At 52.6% G+C, this 15,764-nt stretch overlaps 1 protein-coding gene across 2 annotated transcripts in view; it reads right to left on the bottom strand.

Annotated features, from left to right (window-relative positions):
* Positions 1-6,038: 6,038 nt before the first annotated feature.
* Positions 6,039-15,764, bottom strand: part of NKD1 (NKD inhibitor of WNT signaling pathway 1) — an 86,280-nt gene continuing 76,554 nt past the window's right edge. For both annotated transcript variants that reach the window (XM_082606390.1, XM_082606389.1), the window contains 4 exons: positions 10,688-10,835; positions 10,089-10,173; positions 8,628-8,755; positions 6,039-7,598 (listed from right to left, as the gene is read on the bottom strand). In XM_082606390.1, the coding sequence (XP_082462516.1) occupies positions 7,006-7,598; positions 8,628-8,755; positions 10,089-10,173; positions 10,688-10,835 (954 nt within the window). In that variant the 3' untranslated portion in view covers positions 6,039-7,005. The remainder of the gene's footprint in view (positions 7,599-8,627; positions 8,756-10,088; positions 10,174-10,687; positions 10,836-15,764) is intronic.

Genomic DNA, 15,764 nt, shown 5'->3' on the forward strand with positions numbered 1-15,764 from the left:
TAGGTTGCCAGTCCCACCACTCACTGCCCCATCCTTTTAGGGCACAGAGCTGCCACCCCAAGGCCCAGCTTGTCAGAGCCAAAGGCAATCTCATTATGCAAATTCGGGATTTAAGGCCCAGAGTGGGCTGGGGCTTGCCCAAGTTCACACTGCAGGTTGGGGCTGGAAGGAATGGAGTGAACTCATGGAATGTGGAAGGGAAAAGCAACAAGGCAGGTGGGGAGGTGGCACGCTGCAGCCGCTGATCCACAGGGGCTTTGCACCCTTTGTCCATCAGGACTCTACCTCCTTCCCCACAAGTGCCGTGGGGCCAGATTCTCATAACAGTAGCAGCCACGTCCTGAAGGCCTGCTCTGCCTGGCTCTGAGCTGAACGCTTCAGGCCCAAGAGATCATTTAATCTCATCCTCACAACAGCCTGACAGTGAGCTGGATACTCTGATTAGTCCCATGTTACAGAGAAGGAAACGGAGGCACAGAGAGGCCGGGTCATTTGTCCAAGGTGGCACAGCTAGGAAGTAGCAGGACCAGGACTCACTTCAGGTCTGCCTGATTCCAGTGTCCATACTCTCAACCATGGGCAGTTCTGCCCTGCTGAGCCGAGGCCCCCAGCCTGCGTTCTGCGGTCTGGCTACTAGATCCGGTCACCTCCTCAAATTCCATCCACCAAGCCAAAGCAGGCCTGAGTAGGGGCTCGGCAGGACGCCTGTAGGCTTGCGAACCAAGCGCTGGTCTGTAGCTCAGCAAAGCAGCACGGCTAGGGGGTTGCACGGAGTCCCCCTTCCCCAAGGCTGGCTTTGACCAGCTGCACAAGTACCTCCCCAGGGAGCAAGGGCCTCCAAGCAAGGCAGGAAGACTGGGAAGGGCCCACTGGCGTTTCCCTAAAGAGCCGAGGGAGGAAGGACAGCACGTGATCCCCACACCAGGGCTCACCATGGACCCGCCCTCGTTGGAGCACAGGCCTTGAGTCCCACTAAATCCGTCTCTTTGGCGCCTGTAGCTTTGAGGGGAGGGTGGTAGATTACTGAGGGCCCAGGGGGCAGGGCAGCTAGGAAAAGAACTGGGCTCACCCCGGGACGGCTGTTACTGAAGTCTCCACCCTGTCCTCTGGCATGGTCATGGCCACTTGCCCCAACAGTGTGAGGCTTTTTGGAGGTTTCCGGGGGTTGGGACAGGGGCCTGGGGAGCACCCTCTGTCTCGCTTATACCTCAGTGCACATACTCCCTAAGGCTGGGCCACTGGGGTCCCACCCTGCTTGTGACAAGGCCCTGGGTTTCTCACACTGTGCTCTATGGGCCCAGCTGCAACATCATTTCCTGGGGTGAGAGCGTGTTCAAAGCACTGATCCCTGCTCCCACCCCCAGGCCCATGGAATCTCAGTGTCTGGGGCTGGGCCTGAGTCTCTGTATTTAACATGCTCCCTGGGAGATTCTTATGGGCCCTGAAGTTAGGTATTGCCCTCAAAGGAGCCCTTTGAGGTCATCTGGGTTCTCAGCCTGGCCACACGGGAGCTTGGAACATCTTGGTGCCCAGGCCAGGGAATCAGCACCATCAGAGGTGAGACCCGGGCACCGGTAATTAAAAAATCTCCCCGGGTGATTCTGAAGCACTTGTAGGATGAGAATTACTGGTTGTGCGCATTCCATCCTGCCCACCCCAGCTCCCACCCACAGGCTGTCCTATGCCAAAGTCAAGTCTGGAGGGTCTCGGTCGAGGTGGAGATCCTCTTGTCTCTGTCAGGCTCACGGACTGGATGCATCACAATTCTACTTTATGTAGAGAACGTGGAGGGGAGAGGAAACCCCTTGCGGCGGCAGGGGTTGCTCGGTGGGAGATGGGGAGTCTCGGCCAGCCTCTGCTATTTCCTCCCCTTCTGAGGTCACCTTCTGCTGCTAGGAGATGGACCTCACTCCCATGCCCCCTTCTCATGCTAAAGGAGGATGCTGGGTGCAGAAAGCCCTTGGCAGGCACGTGCATAAACCAGTACAATTATTCAAGGGTGTGAGCCCCCAAGAAGAGGGGTCAGGTTCAGAGGTCTGCTGGTTTGGGAGAAGGTGACAAGACCAAGAGCCAGATCAGAGCCCCCAAATAAGAGGCGTAACTGTAGAAAGTGATGAAGCCTTAATGAGTGGAGAAGGGTGCCCTTGTACAGCAGTTAGGAGTCAATACACAGCTTTTAGGGGCTTTAAGGCATTTGGCTGAACCGCCTGTATTGGTTCTGCAAAACACAGCCATGCACACATAGGGAGCGGGGGTGAGGCTGGGGCTACACCCACAGGCCTTGGGGAGCAAAGGCAGGGGCTGGGAGGGCAGATTCTGGGGCTGGCTGGAACAGGGGTGAGGCCGCCTTGGGGTCTTTGGGGCCTGCAGTCTCCTGTACGTGCTGGTGAAGCCCTACCTTCAGTGAGGAGGTGAGGACGGTAGGGGTGGGATGCCACAGCCCGCTGGCACCGAGCACAGCTCCGGGGCCCCCTTTCATTCCCAGGAGTGCTGACAGGTCTCACAGAAGCCGGGTTATTAGGGCAGGCAGTCTTCCCCTCCTCCTGTCACCTGCAAGGTTGCTTTCCTTCTGGCCCAGTAATGATGTGACATCTAAACACTGAGAATAAAATGTGGAGGTGGGGTGGGGGAGAGTAAAAGAAACTGCTCCCAGCTGTTTCCTTCGCCAAGAAGTGTAATTGGCATGGCTGGGTGTGAAGCACACAGGCCCCCCGGGCTCCCCGATCCCCAGCGCGCCCTGGGTGATGAGAGCCTCGGCCCCACTGGCTGCCTTAACCAGACGTCCACAGTGCCAGTGACAGATCAGCGGAACTGGGCATCCTAGCGACCAGCCAGTGCTTTGTGCAAGCGTGTGTGAGGCCGGCAGAGCCGCAAGTGAGGGAGCCCCGGTGCTCAGAGCTCAGGTCCTGGGGAAGCAGGGGCAGCTCCTGCGCAGTGGGTGTCAGGTTTGCACACAAGACAATACTCACCCCCACCAGCCCGCAGGAAAATGTGCTCAAAACCTCACCAAGAAGCATGGTTGACCGTTCGTTCACTCCTCCCTCCCTCCCTCCCTCCTTCCCTCTTGCCCCCCTCTCTCCTTCCTTCCTTTCCTCTCTTCTTCCTTCAACTTCCAATTACTTGGTACAACTTCTTTTAGAGCATTTACAACCGATCAACGTTGAAATCACACATGCTCTTGAACTCAGCTGTTCCGCGTTGGCAGTCTGTTGCCAGTGCTCCGGCTTGTGGGCACTGAGACAAGCCGGGCACAAGGATGTGCCATGGCCTAGGATGAGACCCACCTGCCTGCAGGAGAGGATGCGCAAGCCCGCGATAGCGCCTTGGACCAAGAGAGGGCTGAGCCGTTGTTAGAGAGGAAGGGTCAGAGCTCTGTGATGGATGCGGGGAGCTCTTCAAGTACATTAGGTCGCAGAGAAAAAGGGCCTAAGTATGAATACTATGCTACTCCTTGGGTAAAAATAAAAGGGTGTGGTGGGAAGAGGATTAAGCAGGAACTGCAGAGTTTTCTTTCTTAAAAATAGATCTGAAATAAATACTGCAAAATGTCAGCATTTGTGAAATCTGGATGGTGAGTTTCACGGTTACACGGTTTTCTGTTTCAAACTTTGAAATACTTTTTGAAATAAAATTGGGGGTGGGGGAGAGGTGACTAAGCAGAGCATGGAGCATTTTTAGGGCAGTGAAAATACTCTGTACGATATTATAGTTATGGATACACATCATTAGACATTTGTCCAAACCCATTGAATGTATGACAGCAAGTGTGAGCCCCAAGGTAAACTGTGGACTTTGGGTGATTATGATGTGTTGATATAGGTCCTTCCTTGGTAAAAAATGTACTATCTGTTGAGTGATGTTGACAGTGGGGTAGGCAATGCATGCAGAGGTCAGAGGGTATATGGGAAATCTCAGCACCTTCCTCTCAATTCTGCTGTAAATCTAAACCTGCTCTGAAAAAAATAAAGTCTTTAAAAAAAATCAACAGAATTTAAATGGGGAGATATCTCATTTAAATGTATTCATTCTTATAAAAAAAAAATGGCAGTGACACTTTCATAGTGCTCCTGTGGTCCAGGCACCGTTTTAACTCACTGAATTCTCACAACAACCCTGTGGGGTAGGTCTCTTCTGACCCCCCTTATAAAGGGGAAGCTGAGGCTTGAGAAGTACACAGCGCTACTAAGGGAAGGAGTCAGGATTTGAACCAGGCAGCTGGGCGCCAACATCTGTGCTCACACCACCACACCACATCCATAAGGCCCCGGGAAGCTGGGGTCAGGGAAGTCAGAGGGATGTATACTTCTTCCTGTACACCTTTGTGTACTATTTGAATATTCTACATGTGCACATTACTACTTTTTAAAGTTAGGTAAATTCCAGGTACCAAGAAATAAGAGAACTCTGACAGGTGTGGGGCTGGGAGAGATGGCAGGGACCTCCTCTCAGAGGCTGAGGAAACGCTCTCAGCCCACAGGCCACAGAGAGGCTCCCTGAGTGGACCCAATGCCTGGCTTGTCTCCATGGTTGCAGCAATTCTGGGCCTGGGGTGCCATCTGCTCTGGTCTGCTCAGCACCCCTCCTCTTCCTTCTTCTGGCACAGGCCCCTCCCCCTCTCCACAGGCTGGACGTGTGACTCCAGAGGAGCCACGGTGATTGGTCCAGGGATGGGTACCAGATCCAAGCCCAGCCAATTAGAATCCTTCCCTGGGCTTGCCCTAGTGGAAAATCCTTTTCCATCTGGTTGTGCAGCCCAAAGTGCCAGCAGTCCCCACACCACCGCAAAGCATGTCCGGGGAGAAGTAGAAATCCAGAAAGGGAGCCATAAGAACCAGCGAGTCTCAGTTTCATTCACATCCTGTCCTCTCAAAGCCAGCTCCCTCCCTGCCTTCCCTGGGTTAATTATATTCCTGTCAGTTTGAGTTGGTTCCTGACTGACAGAAGCCCATAGCCCTAAACAAGGGAAGCCCAAATCCACTGGTTCAGGGATCCTGGGAAAGACTAGAATTCCACTTCTGCCACCTGCTGTGTGGTCTCAAGAGAGTTACTCAACCTCCCTGAGCCTGTTGTGCTCCCTGAGCTTCCACCGGCTGCCTCAGGCTTGTCATAAGGATTAACTGTACTAATCCAGCCCCAGGCACACCAGTAACTAATACAATTAACCCAGCGACAACAACTCAGCACACTATCTTCAAAACTAACTCCTTACCAACCACGGTAAACCAACACCAGAGGCTCTGGAAAAGGGGGTGCCAGCTGGGAGACCAAGTAGCAGAAAGGCAGGCACCTGGAGCCACTTTTTCTTCCTGTGTCCCTCCAGATTCACCCTCCACTCTCCTCTTCCCCGGCAGAATGCCTGTGTGACCCCCATCAATAGCTGCCTCACTCTCTGGCTCCTGGTGGCTTCAGCCAATTGTGCCTCAGCAGGATACAGGCGGGCAGAGAGTGAGGTCAGGAAGTCATTTCCCTGTAGGGTCCCCACAGGCTGGCTGCATCCTTCCAGTGAAGGTCACGGCTTCTTCAGGTGCCCCCACCCCTCTGTGTCTGCTGAGGATGACCCTCTCCCACGCCCTCCACTCCAGGGGCAGGCGTGGCACCACAGTGCCAGTGCAGGATCATTTACTCTTTTAGGAGGCTTTGCCCACACTATGTAACTATTCCCTTTATTAACCTCACCCATTGCCCAGTTAGCGTGTGTATGTGTCATCAGTGTCATCAGTTTTTCACGGGGTCCCTGACCAGTTGACGGGTGTCCTTTTCCTGGCCTCCCCGGATCTCAATCAAACAAAATTCTGCTCTACAGAGGACATTGCTCCAGGGTCCCAACTCTGGCCACTGTCCCCGTTTCCCTCCACGCTTCTGTACTCCAACAGTCCTCTCCAAAATCAGCCAGATCCCAAACCTCGAGACAGGATCCCTGATGAGAGGCAAGTGGCCATTGGCATCTAATGAACAGCGCCCCAACAGGAGGCACACAGGGTCACGTCTGGGCTCTGGATGTGTCTTGAGAAGCAAAGCACGGACTTCTGCACACCAGAAAAGGTACCTGAGAGTGTATATTTATAGAAAGATACATAGAAATGGACAGATGGCATCTATCTACAGATACAGAAAGCTCTGTTAGAGAACCACGTAGGTATGTATATATTTGCCAATGGTAGGACACCAGGTTTCCACATCTTCGGTCACAACCAACAACACACAATTGCCCGATCTTGGAAAACCACACTTGTTTGTGTGGTTGGTTCCCTCTCCGGAGGTTTCCAAAATGAGAAGGCTGGTTTCAGGGGCAGTCTTTAAATATGGGTGTGTATCTTTCTAAAGAAGAGAGGAGGAGGAGAAAAAAGAGAAATGTATTTTCATGTTGCGCATGACAGAAAAGATGGGACTGGTTTGGGGCAGGGGCGTGATCCCACTGGAAAGGTGTGAAAGATAACTCCAGAAAGGACAGCTAAGCTTCCTAGGCTGGGACATAAAAACACAACAGCTGGGAAGGTCGCGCAGTCCACTGAAATCCCTTGTAGCACATTACAATCAGTTAAGGGCAAAATAAAATCAGAATCATACTAAGAGGTAGCAGCTGTTTATCTTCTCGGAGATTTCAAGGGTCTCTGGAAGCCGGGCCAGGGAAGGGTGTTCTCCTGGAAGAGACTGGGATGGGGCAGAGCTCTGGCCAAGGGCTTGCCCGGGGCTGGGAAGCGTGTGGAATGGCCTGCGTGGACACCGCAGCTCCGGAGCCCCAGGGAGCCTCTGCCACTACAGGCCACTTCCAAACCCAGAGTCATTTCTTGGGTAAGTTATGCAGTCCCCACGACATATAAATAAAAGTTTAGTTCTGTGTTTCCATATATCTTCTACATGGAGGCTAGCTGAATATTAGTGGAGTAACAATAATTATTAATAAACAATAATCGTCATAATAACAATAATTAATAGAATAATAATGCCTTGGGGGCAGGGGGAGGGGGGTCCTTCATATGGTGGGGCAAGGGCAGGGGCGGGGCTCTAGGTCTGGTAGAAGTGGTGGTAATGGTGGTGGTGTTCGTGGTGGTGGTGATGCTCGTGTCTCTGGACCGCCTGGCCGGCCTGGCTCTCGTACACCACCACCGCGGGCAGCTCCCTGACGTGGTCCCGCCCCACGACGGTGCCGCCCACGGCTAGGGGCGCCTGCAGGCCCCGGCACCCCTGATGGCTCTCCTTGGCACGGTGCTTGTGCTTCTTGTGCCCGAGGGGCGCCAGAGTGGGGAGGAGGGCCGGGCTGGTGGCCAGGTGGGCGGATGGGGACACCGCAGGGACAGCAGGTCCCATGGGGGGTTTGCTTCTTGCCCCTCTGGCCACGTGGCCCACACCCACGCTCTTGCCCTGGGCCTTGGGGGACCTCACAAAGTGCTTGCTCCCGTCCTGGGTACCACCCCGGAGCCGCTGCTGGACCTCCGAGACCTTGGCGAATGGGGCATCAAGAAACTGGAAGGAGCCGGGGTCCACGCCTGGGGGCTTTCGGTGTGGGACGTGGATGGCTTCTGGCTCGTGGGAGCGAGATCGAGCGGGGTTGGAGGTGCGGGGTGGCAGTTCTGACTTCTGGGCCACTGACGGGGAGCCTAGGAACCAATTCAACAAATGTTTAATGAGCACCTACTGTGTGCTGGTGTCACACGGTGCCCTGGAAACCATTCCGCCCCCAGTTCTCCCAGGCTGATAGAGGCAGCTGGTCCTTATCAGAGCTAACCCGACACCTCGACTCCCCGCCCACTGACGGCTCCTCCCTCTGCCTTGGAGGAAACTTTTCTGGAATGGAACTTTGCCATCTGCTAAGTGGGAAAAAGTGTTTCTGTGTTAGGTCTTTAAAAATAATTAATTCTCCTTCTGAGAGCTTGGAAAGAGAGGAGACAGGGACATTGTTAAAACTGTCTAAGGTCACTGGAGCACAAAGGAAATCTGCAAGCATGTTCCTTAACTTATAGAGGTAACTCAGAGAGGAATTAAACACGGGGTGGGGGGGCGGGAAGGGGAGAAGGGCGTTGTGGGGAGTGAAATTAAGTGGACTGTGTCTTCATCTATCTTAGCAAGAGCTGAGATGTCAAGGGCTGGTAAAGACAGAGCACTGGGCTTCCCTGGTGGCGCAGTGGTTGAGAGTCCGCCTGGCGATGCAGGGGACACGGGTTCGTGCCCCGGTCCGGGAAGATCCCACATGCCGCGGAGCGGCTGGGCCCGTGAGCCATGGTCGCTGAGCCTGTGCGTCTGGAGCCTGTGCTCCACAACGTGAGAGGCCCGCGTACAGCAAAAAAAAAAAAACAAAAAAAAAACAGAGCACTGTTTTGCTTAACGAAGCCCAAGGTCGTCACTGGGAGAGAGGGGTGGGTCGGGGTGCAGCACCGAACTGTTGTTTTCATTGAATTATAAGCCCTCGGATGCTACTTGATTTTGTTCAACTTTGTGCATGTTTTACTTTAATGTTTTAAATGTTTTGCATGCCATCTCCTCCAAGAAGACTCTATACTCTGTCCAGTAAAAGCTAGGCCTTCCCCCAGCCCAAGGGGGCCAGCGAACACACATTCCCCCACCAGCCCACCTGCCCGCCCTGCCATGCCCTGCCCTGGCCGCCCTCACCAGTGAAGGAGCTCCCTTACCAGGCCCAAACTGGGATGTGTAGTTTTCTATCCCAGCGAGATCTAAGTAGTGGTTTCTCCTCTCAATGTTCTCATCCACGCAATGGTGGTAGCAGCCGGACTGCTCCAGACGGCTGTCACCCTGGAACCTATCAGGGAAGGCAAGCGAGAGGGTGGGCCCTGGCCTCGCGGTGGGAGCGGTCCCACGAGCTCCTGGGAAGCCACCAGGACAAACCCTTCTGGACCCTCTGTTAATTTCTGTCTGGGTCTTGGGAGCAGGGGAGGGAGGGAGTGACCACGTCAGCACTCTCCCTCCTTCTCCTCCCCTGCCTGGCCTCCCTGGGCCTTCCGGGAGGACTGGATAGGGACTATGCTTTGAACAGGCCCAAAGCAAAGGAGAAGGTAACTGGTCAAAACTTAAGGATGCTCCAGAGCCAGGCTTCAAACCATGTGTTCCAAATGTCTACCTGGCTCCCCACGGGGTGGGGAGAACAGAAGCCCCCAAGCCATTGGAGTTGAGGCTGGAAGACTCCACAACCTGCCCAAAGCTCAGAATGGGCCTTCCCAGTGTGGTGTGAGATGCAGGGAGGGGTGGGCGGGGGAGAGAGGTGACCTTTCTCCCACTGTGGGATTCTGGGCTCCCCCTGCCCCTCCCCTTCAAGGGCCTCTGTGATCTGCCCACACTAGCTTGCCTGCTCCCCCGGGGCAGCCCCCCACATCTGTAGCCAGCCTGGGCACCCCCAATTCCTAGCCCTCTCCCCACACCATGCTGTGTCCCTGTTTGGACCACCTTCTCTCTTTCTCCTATGCTACTGCTTCTCAAATCCCAGTCATTACCTCTCCATGTTCACAGTAGATACTGTCCCACATTACTGTTACTTTATATTACTGTTTACTCAGCACTTTTCTTTACCCAGTCTCTCTCCTTTCTTCCCTCCCTCTCTTCACTTCCGTCCTTGCAGTTAAATAACAACAGGTGAAAGATAATTGCAGCTTTACAACCCCTTAGCCACAATTCTGAAATCCAAAACACCTGAAAACAAAGATTTTTCCATAACCCATTTGGCAGCCAAGCTTGCTCTAAACAGATGTGAAGGTAGCTATAGTCTTTCTCTCACTTAGCATGAATATTTATGTGTCCCTGAAGAAATATCTATGTGCTAAATCCTGGGGTGCTGTGCAGATCCCAGATAGAAATACACTGGGAGCACCTTTCTAAAACTCAACAAATGCCAAATTCCAAAACAAATCTGGCCCAAAGCATTTTGGATGAAGCAACGTGGACCTACATTTAGCTCTTTGGACAACTGAGTTTGATTTGCGAACCTGCCCTCTGAAATCACTGCCCACCACCCTACGCCCTGCCCCGGAGGAGAATGTAGACTGCAGCCTCCTGCCTGGAATCCTTTAGAGGCAGGTCCACTGCTAATGCTCAATCCGTGCTCAGAGGCACTGGGCCGGCTCTGCCCGCGCTCGCCCTACCTGAGGAGGGCCCGCTGCTTCTTCTCCCAGCTTCGCAGCTCCTCGGCGGGCTTGGTCTCCGCTCTGGGTCTGGTGCTCTGCAGGTCTGAGTCCCACCAGAGAAATAGCCTGGTGAGCAGCCTGTTCCTGCACCCATCGGCCTCCCGGCCCTGCCCAGACTGCCTAGCACACAGCCCTTGAAGCTGGCCCACAGCAGCTTCGCAATGGTTCTGCGGGGAGGGTTCTCCCAGCCAGGACTAAATAGAGGGGTCTCGCAGCTACCTGCCCTGCCTGATGCCTCCCCCAGACTCACCTCCTCCCCGGACTCCTTAGCTGCCTTCGAGGCCCCGCCCACCTACACTCCCCAACACAGAAGCCTTTACTGCGGCTGCCTGCCATGCCCAGGCCCACCTCCAGCGCTTTGCTTATGCAGGGCCTTCCATCTGGAATTCCTTCCCTATCCAACCTTCAAGGACCCGCTCAAATCCCACCTGTCCACGGAGCAGCTCGCAGGAAAGGCCCCAGGACTCCCTCCCACTCCTCCCAGGTGGGGCTCGGACCCTCCCTGAGAGCTAGGAGTGGACCGACTCCCGTGGCCAGCATGGCCCTCCAGCCCTCACCGGGGTGATTGAGAAGGATGCTCTTCTTGCTCTGGCTCCCGTCGGGGGCCACGGTGAGCTTCACCCGCAGCGTCTTGCTCGACGTCGGGGAGTGGTTGACGGAGGAATCAACCACCTCGTAGATGGTGTGCAGCAGGCTGGTGATGTCCTGGATGGCAAGGGAAGCAGAGACCCACGTGCATTTAAAACAAAGGAATCGGAGGGCCTCCGGAATCTGAAAGGCCGACACCTCCCTGGTTCCCCCAAAGCCCAGCCTCAGGCAAACACTAGGATGTCAGGGGTTCACAGGAAGGGGAAGCAAGAGTGAGGGAGAGTGAATGACCTGAGTGCACAGGAAGGGCCGTGGACAGCGGGCTTCAGGGACACCGGGGACCTCGGAGGGACTGTGTGGAAGCTGCTTCAGAATACTCTCATCCCAGAGGGAAGCCGCCTGCACTGTTGGTGGGAATGTAAATTGATGCAGCCACTATGGAGAACAGTATGGAGGTTCCTTAAAATACTAAAAATAGAACTACCATATGACCCAGCAATCCCACTACTGGGCATATACCCAGAGAAAACCATAATTCAAAAAGAGTCATGTACCAAAATGTTCATTGCAGCTCTATTTACAATAGCCAGGACATGGAAGCAACCTAAGTGTCCATTGACAGATGAATGGATAAAGAAGATGTGGCACATATATACAGTGGAATATTACTCAGCCATAAAAAGAAATGAAATTGAGTTATTTGTAGTGAGGTGGATGGACCTAGAGTCTGTCATACAGAGTGAAGTAAGTCAGAAAGAGAAAAACAAATACGGTATGCTAACACATATATAAGGAATCTAAAAAAAAAAAAAAGGTTCTGAAGAACCTAGGGGCAGGATAGGAATAAAGACGCAGACGTAGAGAATGGACTTGAGGACATGGGGAGGGGGAAGGGTAAGCTGGGACAAAGTGAGAGAGTGGCATGGACATATATACAGTACCAAACGTAAGGTAGATAGCTAGCGGGAAGCAGCTGCATAGCACAGGGAGATCAGCTCGGTGCTTTGTGACCACCTAGAAGGTTGGGATAAGGAAGGTGGGAGGGAGACGCAAGAGGGAGGGGATATGGGGATATACGTAGGCATACAGCTGATTCACTTTGTTATACAGCAGAAACTAACACAACGCTGTAAAGCAATTATAGTCCAATAAAGATGTTAAAAAAAAATACTATCATCCCTCACGGGTAGAGAATTGCCCCAGGGATGCTATGGGTGGAGAGTTGCACCAGGGACGCTACATCCCCCCAGACTTCCAGACTGAGAAGCCTGAGCCATCTCCCAGGCACCAGAGAAAGCTCTTATGCTGGGCACTAACAGGTAAACTTGGAGGAGGGCCTCAGATACTGTGGGCGTGGGCGTCAACAGCATCTACTTCTGGTCTGATGAGCACCTCCTGCATGAGAAATGGAAAAGTGGATGTGTCCACAAAGATAAACTATTCTGTGAGAACTTGACCAAATCTCATCTTCTCTCTGGGCCTCAGTTACCGCCTTAACCAGAACAGCACTCTCCAATCCTGATTGGGTGACGGAGGGGGAAGCAGGTTCCCCTCACTAGGTCTCCCTTTGTTCCGGGCATCTGCTAAGGTCCTTGGCCTGAGGGGAAGCTTCCTGCTTTGAATGATGTTGGAAACCTCTGGAAAGGGTATTTGCCCTCTGTAGGTCAGGCTCACAGATGGTCGATTATCTGCCCAGAGACTCTTCATGAACACAGACAGTCTCAGCCCCCTTTTGCCCCCTCACCCATAAGGCCTTAGGCAGAGGTGACACCAAGCACTGCCATGGCCATGCAGGTAGGTGGATGGATGACCAGGAATGCTGGGGCCAACTGGGGTACTGTTCCCACCTACAGGAGGTGGCAGCCACCCGGCTCAACTGACTTGTAATGTGGCAGTGCAGGCTGAGGGTCATTCCAGAGAAGCCAGAAACCCAGAATCTCTTGTTAAATCTTCAGAATCTTTGATACTGGCAACTAATGAATTTTTTTCAACTCATTCCCCTCTGCCCCCAGCCAGGCAGCCCCCATTTTATTTCTGTCTCTATGAATTTGACTACCTCTAGGAACCTCATAGATAACCTCTAGGAATCATACAGCATTTGTATTTTTGTAACTGGCTTCTTTCACGTAGCGTAATGTCCTCAAGGTTCATCCATGTTGTAGCATGTGTCAGAATTTCCTTCCTCTTTAAGGCTAAATAATATTCCATTGTATGGATATGTCACATTTTGCCTATCCATTCACCCATCAGTGGACACTTGGGTTGCTTCCACCTTTTGGCTATTGTGAATAATGCTGCTATGAACATGGCTGTATAAGTATCTCTTAAAGAATCTGCTTTCACTTCCTTGGGGTATACTCCCAGAAGTGGAATTTTTGGGTCAGATGGTAATTCTATATTTAATTTTTTGAGGAACCTCCATACTATTTTCCAAAGTGGTTGAACAAATTTATAATCCCATCAACAGTGTGCAAGGGTTCTGTTTTCTCCACATCCTCACCAGCACTCATTATTTTTTTGTCCTTTTGATAACAGCCATTCTGACAGTGTGAGGTACTATCTCATTATGGTTTGTTTTGTTTTGTTTTTTCATTGTGGTTTTGATCTGCATTTCCCTGATGATTAGTGATGTTGAGCATCTTTTCATGTGCTTATTGCCTATCTGTGTATCTTCTTTGGAGAAATATCTAGTTAGTCTTTGCCCATTTTTTAATCGAGTTGTTTGTTTTGTTGTTGAGTTGTAGGAGCTCTTTATATATTCTAGACATTAATCCCTTCCCAGACACATGATTTGCAGATATTTTCTCCTATTCCATAGGTTGCCTTTCACTCTGCTGATTGTGTCCTTCAATGCACAAAAGTTTTTAATTTTGATGTAGTCCAATTCATCTATTTTTGCTTTTGTTGCCTGTGCTGGGCCAGAACATCTGAGGGCTATCCTGGGATGGTGGGGCTGCCAGTTTGAGACTTGGGCTCCAGCTACTCACTTGCTGGCTCCCTGGGGATCCCAGCTCTTCTGGCAAGGCCCACGGAGGACCCCTCTTCCCCCTTCTCTTTCCCTTGAGCTGCTCTGCACCGCGATTGCCCACTCTTTCTCATCATCTTAGGAAGCCTGTAAGGAGGTGTCATTATTTTACAGGTGAGGAAAGTGAGGTCTACCAACGTCATCACCTAAGCAACATATACGAGGCCTGGGGCCCTGGTGTGTGATCCCCAAGGGTTCCAGCTGATTCAGGGTCTAGGAACATGTGTGCTTTGTCTATCCCAGCTGGAAAATCAGCCCTGTTGACCGCACAGGGTCCGGAACGGAGAGGAGTGGGTGCCTGTAAATACTGTACAAGTGAACACCTGAAGGATGGACAGGTCCTTTCTTCTGAGTTGGGAAGCTGTAGGCTGTGGTTGCAGGGAGGCGGGAGCACGTCCTCCCCAGCACACAGGAACATGCATGCTGATGGCCAGAGGGTGTGGAGGCGAACTGTATTTATAGCCAGATTTGAGGAGTGGCTTTGGGGCTAAAAATAGATCAGGGGAAACACCAGGCTGGGTCTTCCCTGGACTGGAAGCCAACCTCCTTGCTGCTGGGCAGGAGAAAGAAACCAGTGAAGGCTCTCCCCAGGGGCCGAGCTGGGGCACCCTCCTTGGAAAGCCTCACTTCCTTGCTATTCGTCTTGTTAGCAAGGGGTAAAGGAAAGCAGAATGAAGAATCAGAAAGCAGTGTGTGCCTGCAAGGTGTCTGTAAGGTCTCCGAGGTGGAGGGCAAACCCTTTTACAGTCAGCTCCTGAGGCTCCCTCGGCCTTTCTGAGCTAGAAAGGAAGACGACGGCTACCAGAGGCTGAGTCGTCTGGGCCACCGCACGTGTTAGAAGAGGGGAGAGGCCACCACACCTCTGAGAAGCCCAGCCTGGCTGCCCCCTATTGCCACCCCAGTTCAGTTCTGTTACGCAGGCTTCAAGCCTGTAATGTGTTCCCCTGTGAAGATAATGACTCCATTCCCTAACAGGCGGCGGCAGGGGGGTGGGAAACAGGGGCTCCTCGCTATGGAAAAACAATGACCCCCAACAAAAAGCATCACAGCTGGAGGGCACTTGGGAGTGTCACCTAAACCATCCCTCATCTCCCCAGGGTCCCAAACCAGGAAGGGTCTCCGCTGCTTCCCAAACACCCAGGTCCCTCTGGGGGCTTTGCCTCCCTAGAATCCATTCTCTCTTCCCCTAATAACAGCACCTTGATTTTATTTTGTAAGCCAAATCCATCCCCCCTCCCATTTTCAGTCTATGTGACTCACGGGTCAAATAACTTTCCCCTGACTCCAGAATGAGCACATGGACCCAGAGTTGGCCATTAAAAGCATCACAAACTTATGGCAAAAATGACTGGGTCAGGAGCAGACATGTGACTCAATCAAAGCCGGTCAGATTCGGTTCCGGAACTCCAGTTGACGTTCTGAATTTGGGAGGGTTGCAAACAGCATGGGATACAGACTGAAACTATCAGCCGTTATCTCGCTACTGCCAAGGGGAGAGCCGGCCTGATAATAAAGGAACACAGAGGAAAGAGAACCATGAGGAACAGCTAGTCCTGGAGGCATTGAGCCTCTGGATCCAGCCATGCCTGAAGTCAGTGCCTGTGAACTGAAGTTTCAGTTACATGAGCCAATATAGTCCTCTTTTTTTTTTTCTTACTGTAGTTTGTGCTGGGATTCTGTCTCTGATGCCCCAAAGAGTCCTGAATGATTAAAATTCACTCACAGCTTCTTCCTCTGACCTGTTCTAACATCCCCTAAACCGCAGCCTGAGGAAGAGGTGGGCTTTTTTCACCCAGGTCTCCCCTCTGGCAGCTTTTCCTGCACTATCTACAGAGAAGAAAATACTGAGCCCTGAACCGGGACAGGGAGATAAGTGAGCAAAGCTTCAATTCTCCCTGGGAACACCCCGAGGCCTTCACGTGCTGGGCGAGAGGTGGGCGTGGAGCCAGCCATGCTCATCTCAGACCTCTCTCTATGCAGATCTGTTACACGTAGCGCACCTGAACACCAGGGCCTCCTGG

Source organism: Mesoplodon mirus (assembly GCF_964341445.2).
Source record: "Mesoplodon mirus genome assembly, chromosome: 19".
NCBI classification, from domain to species: Eukaryota; Metazoa; Chordata; class Mammalia; order Artiodactyla; family Ziphiidae; genus Mesoplodon; species Mesoplodon mirus.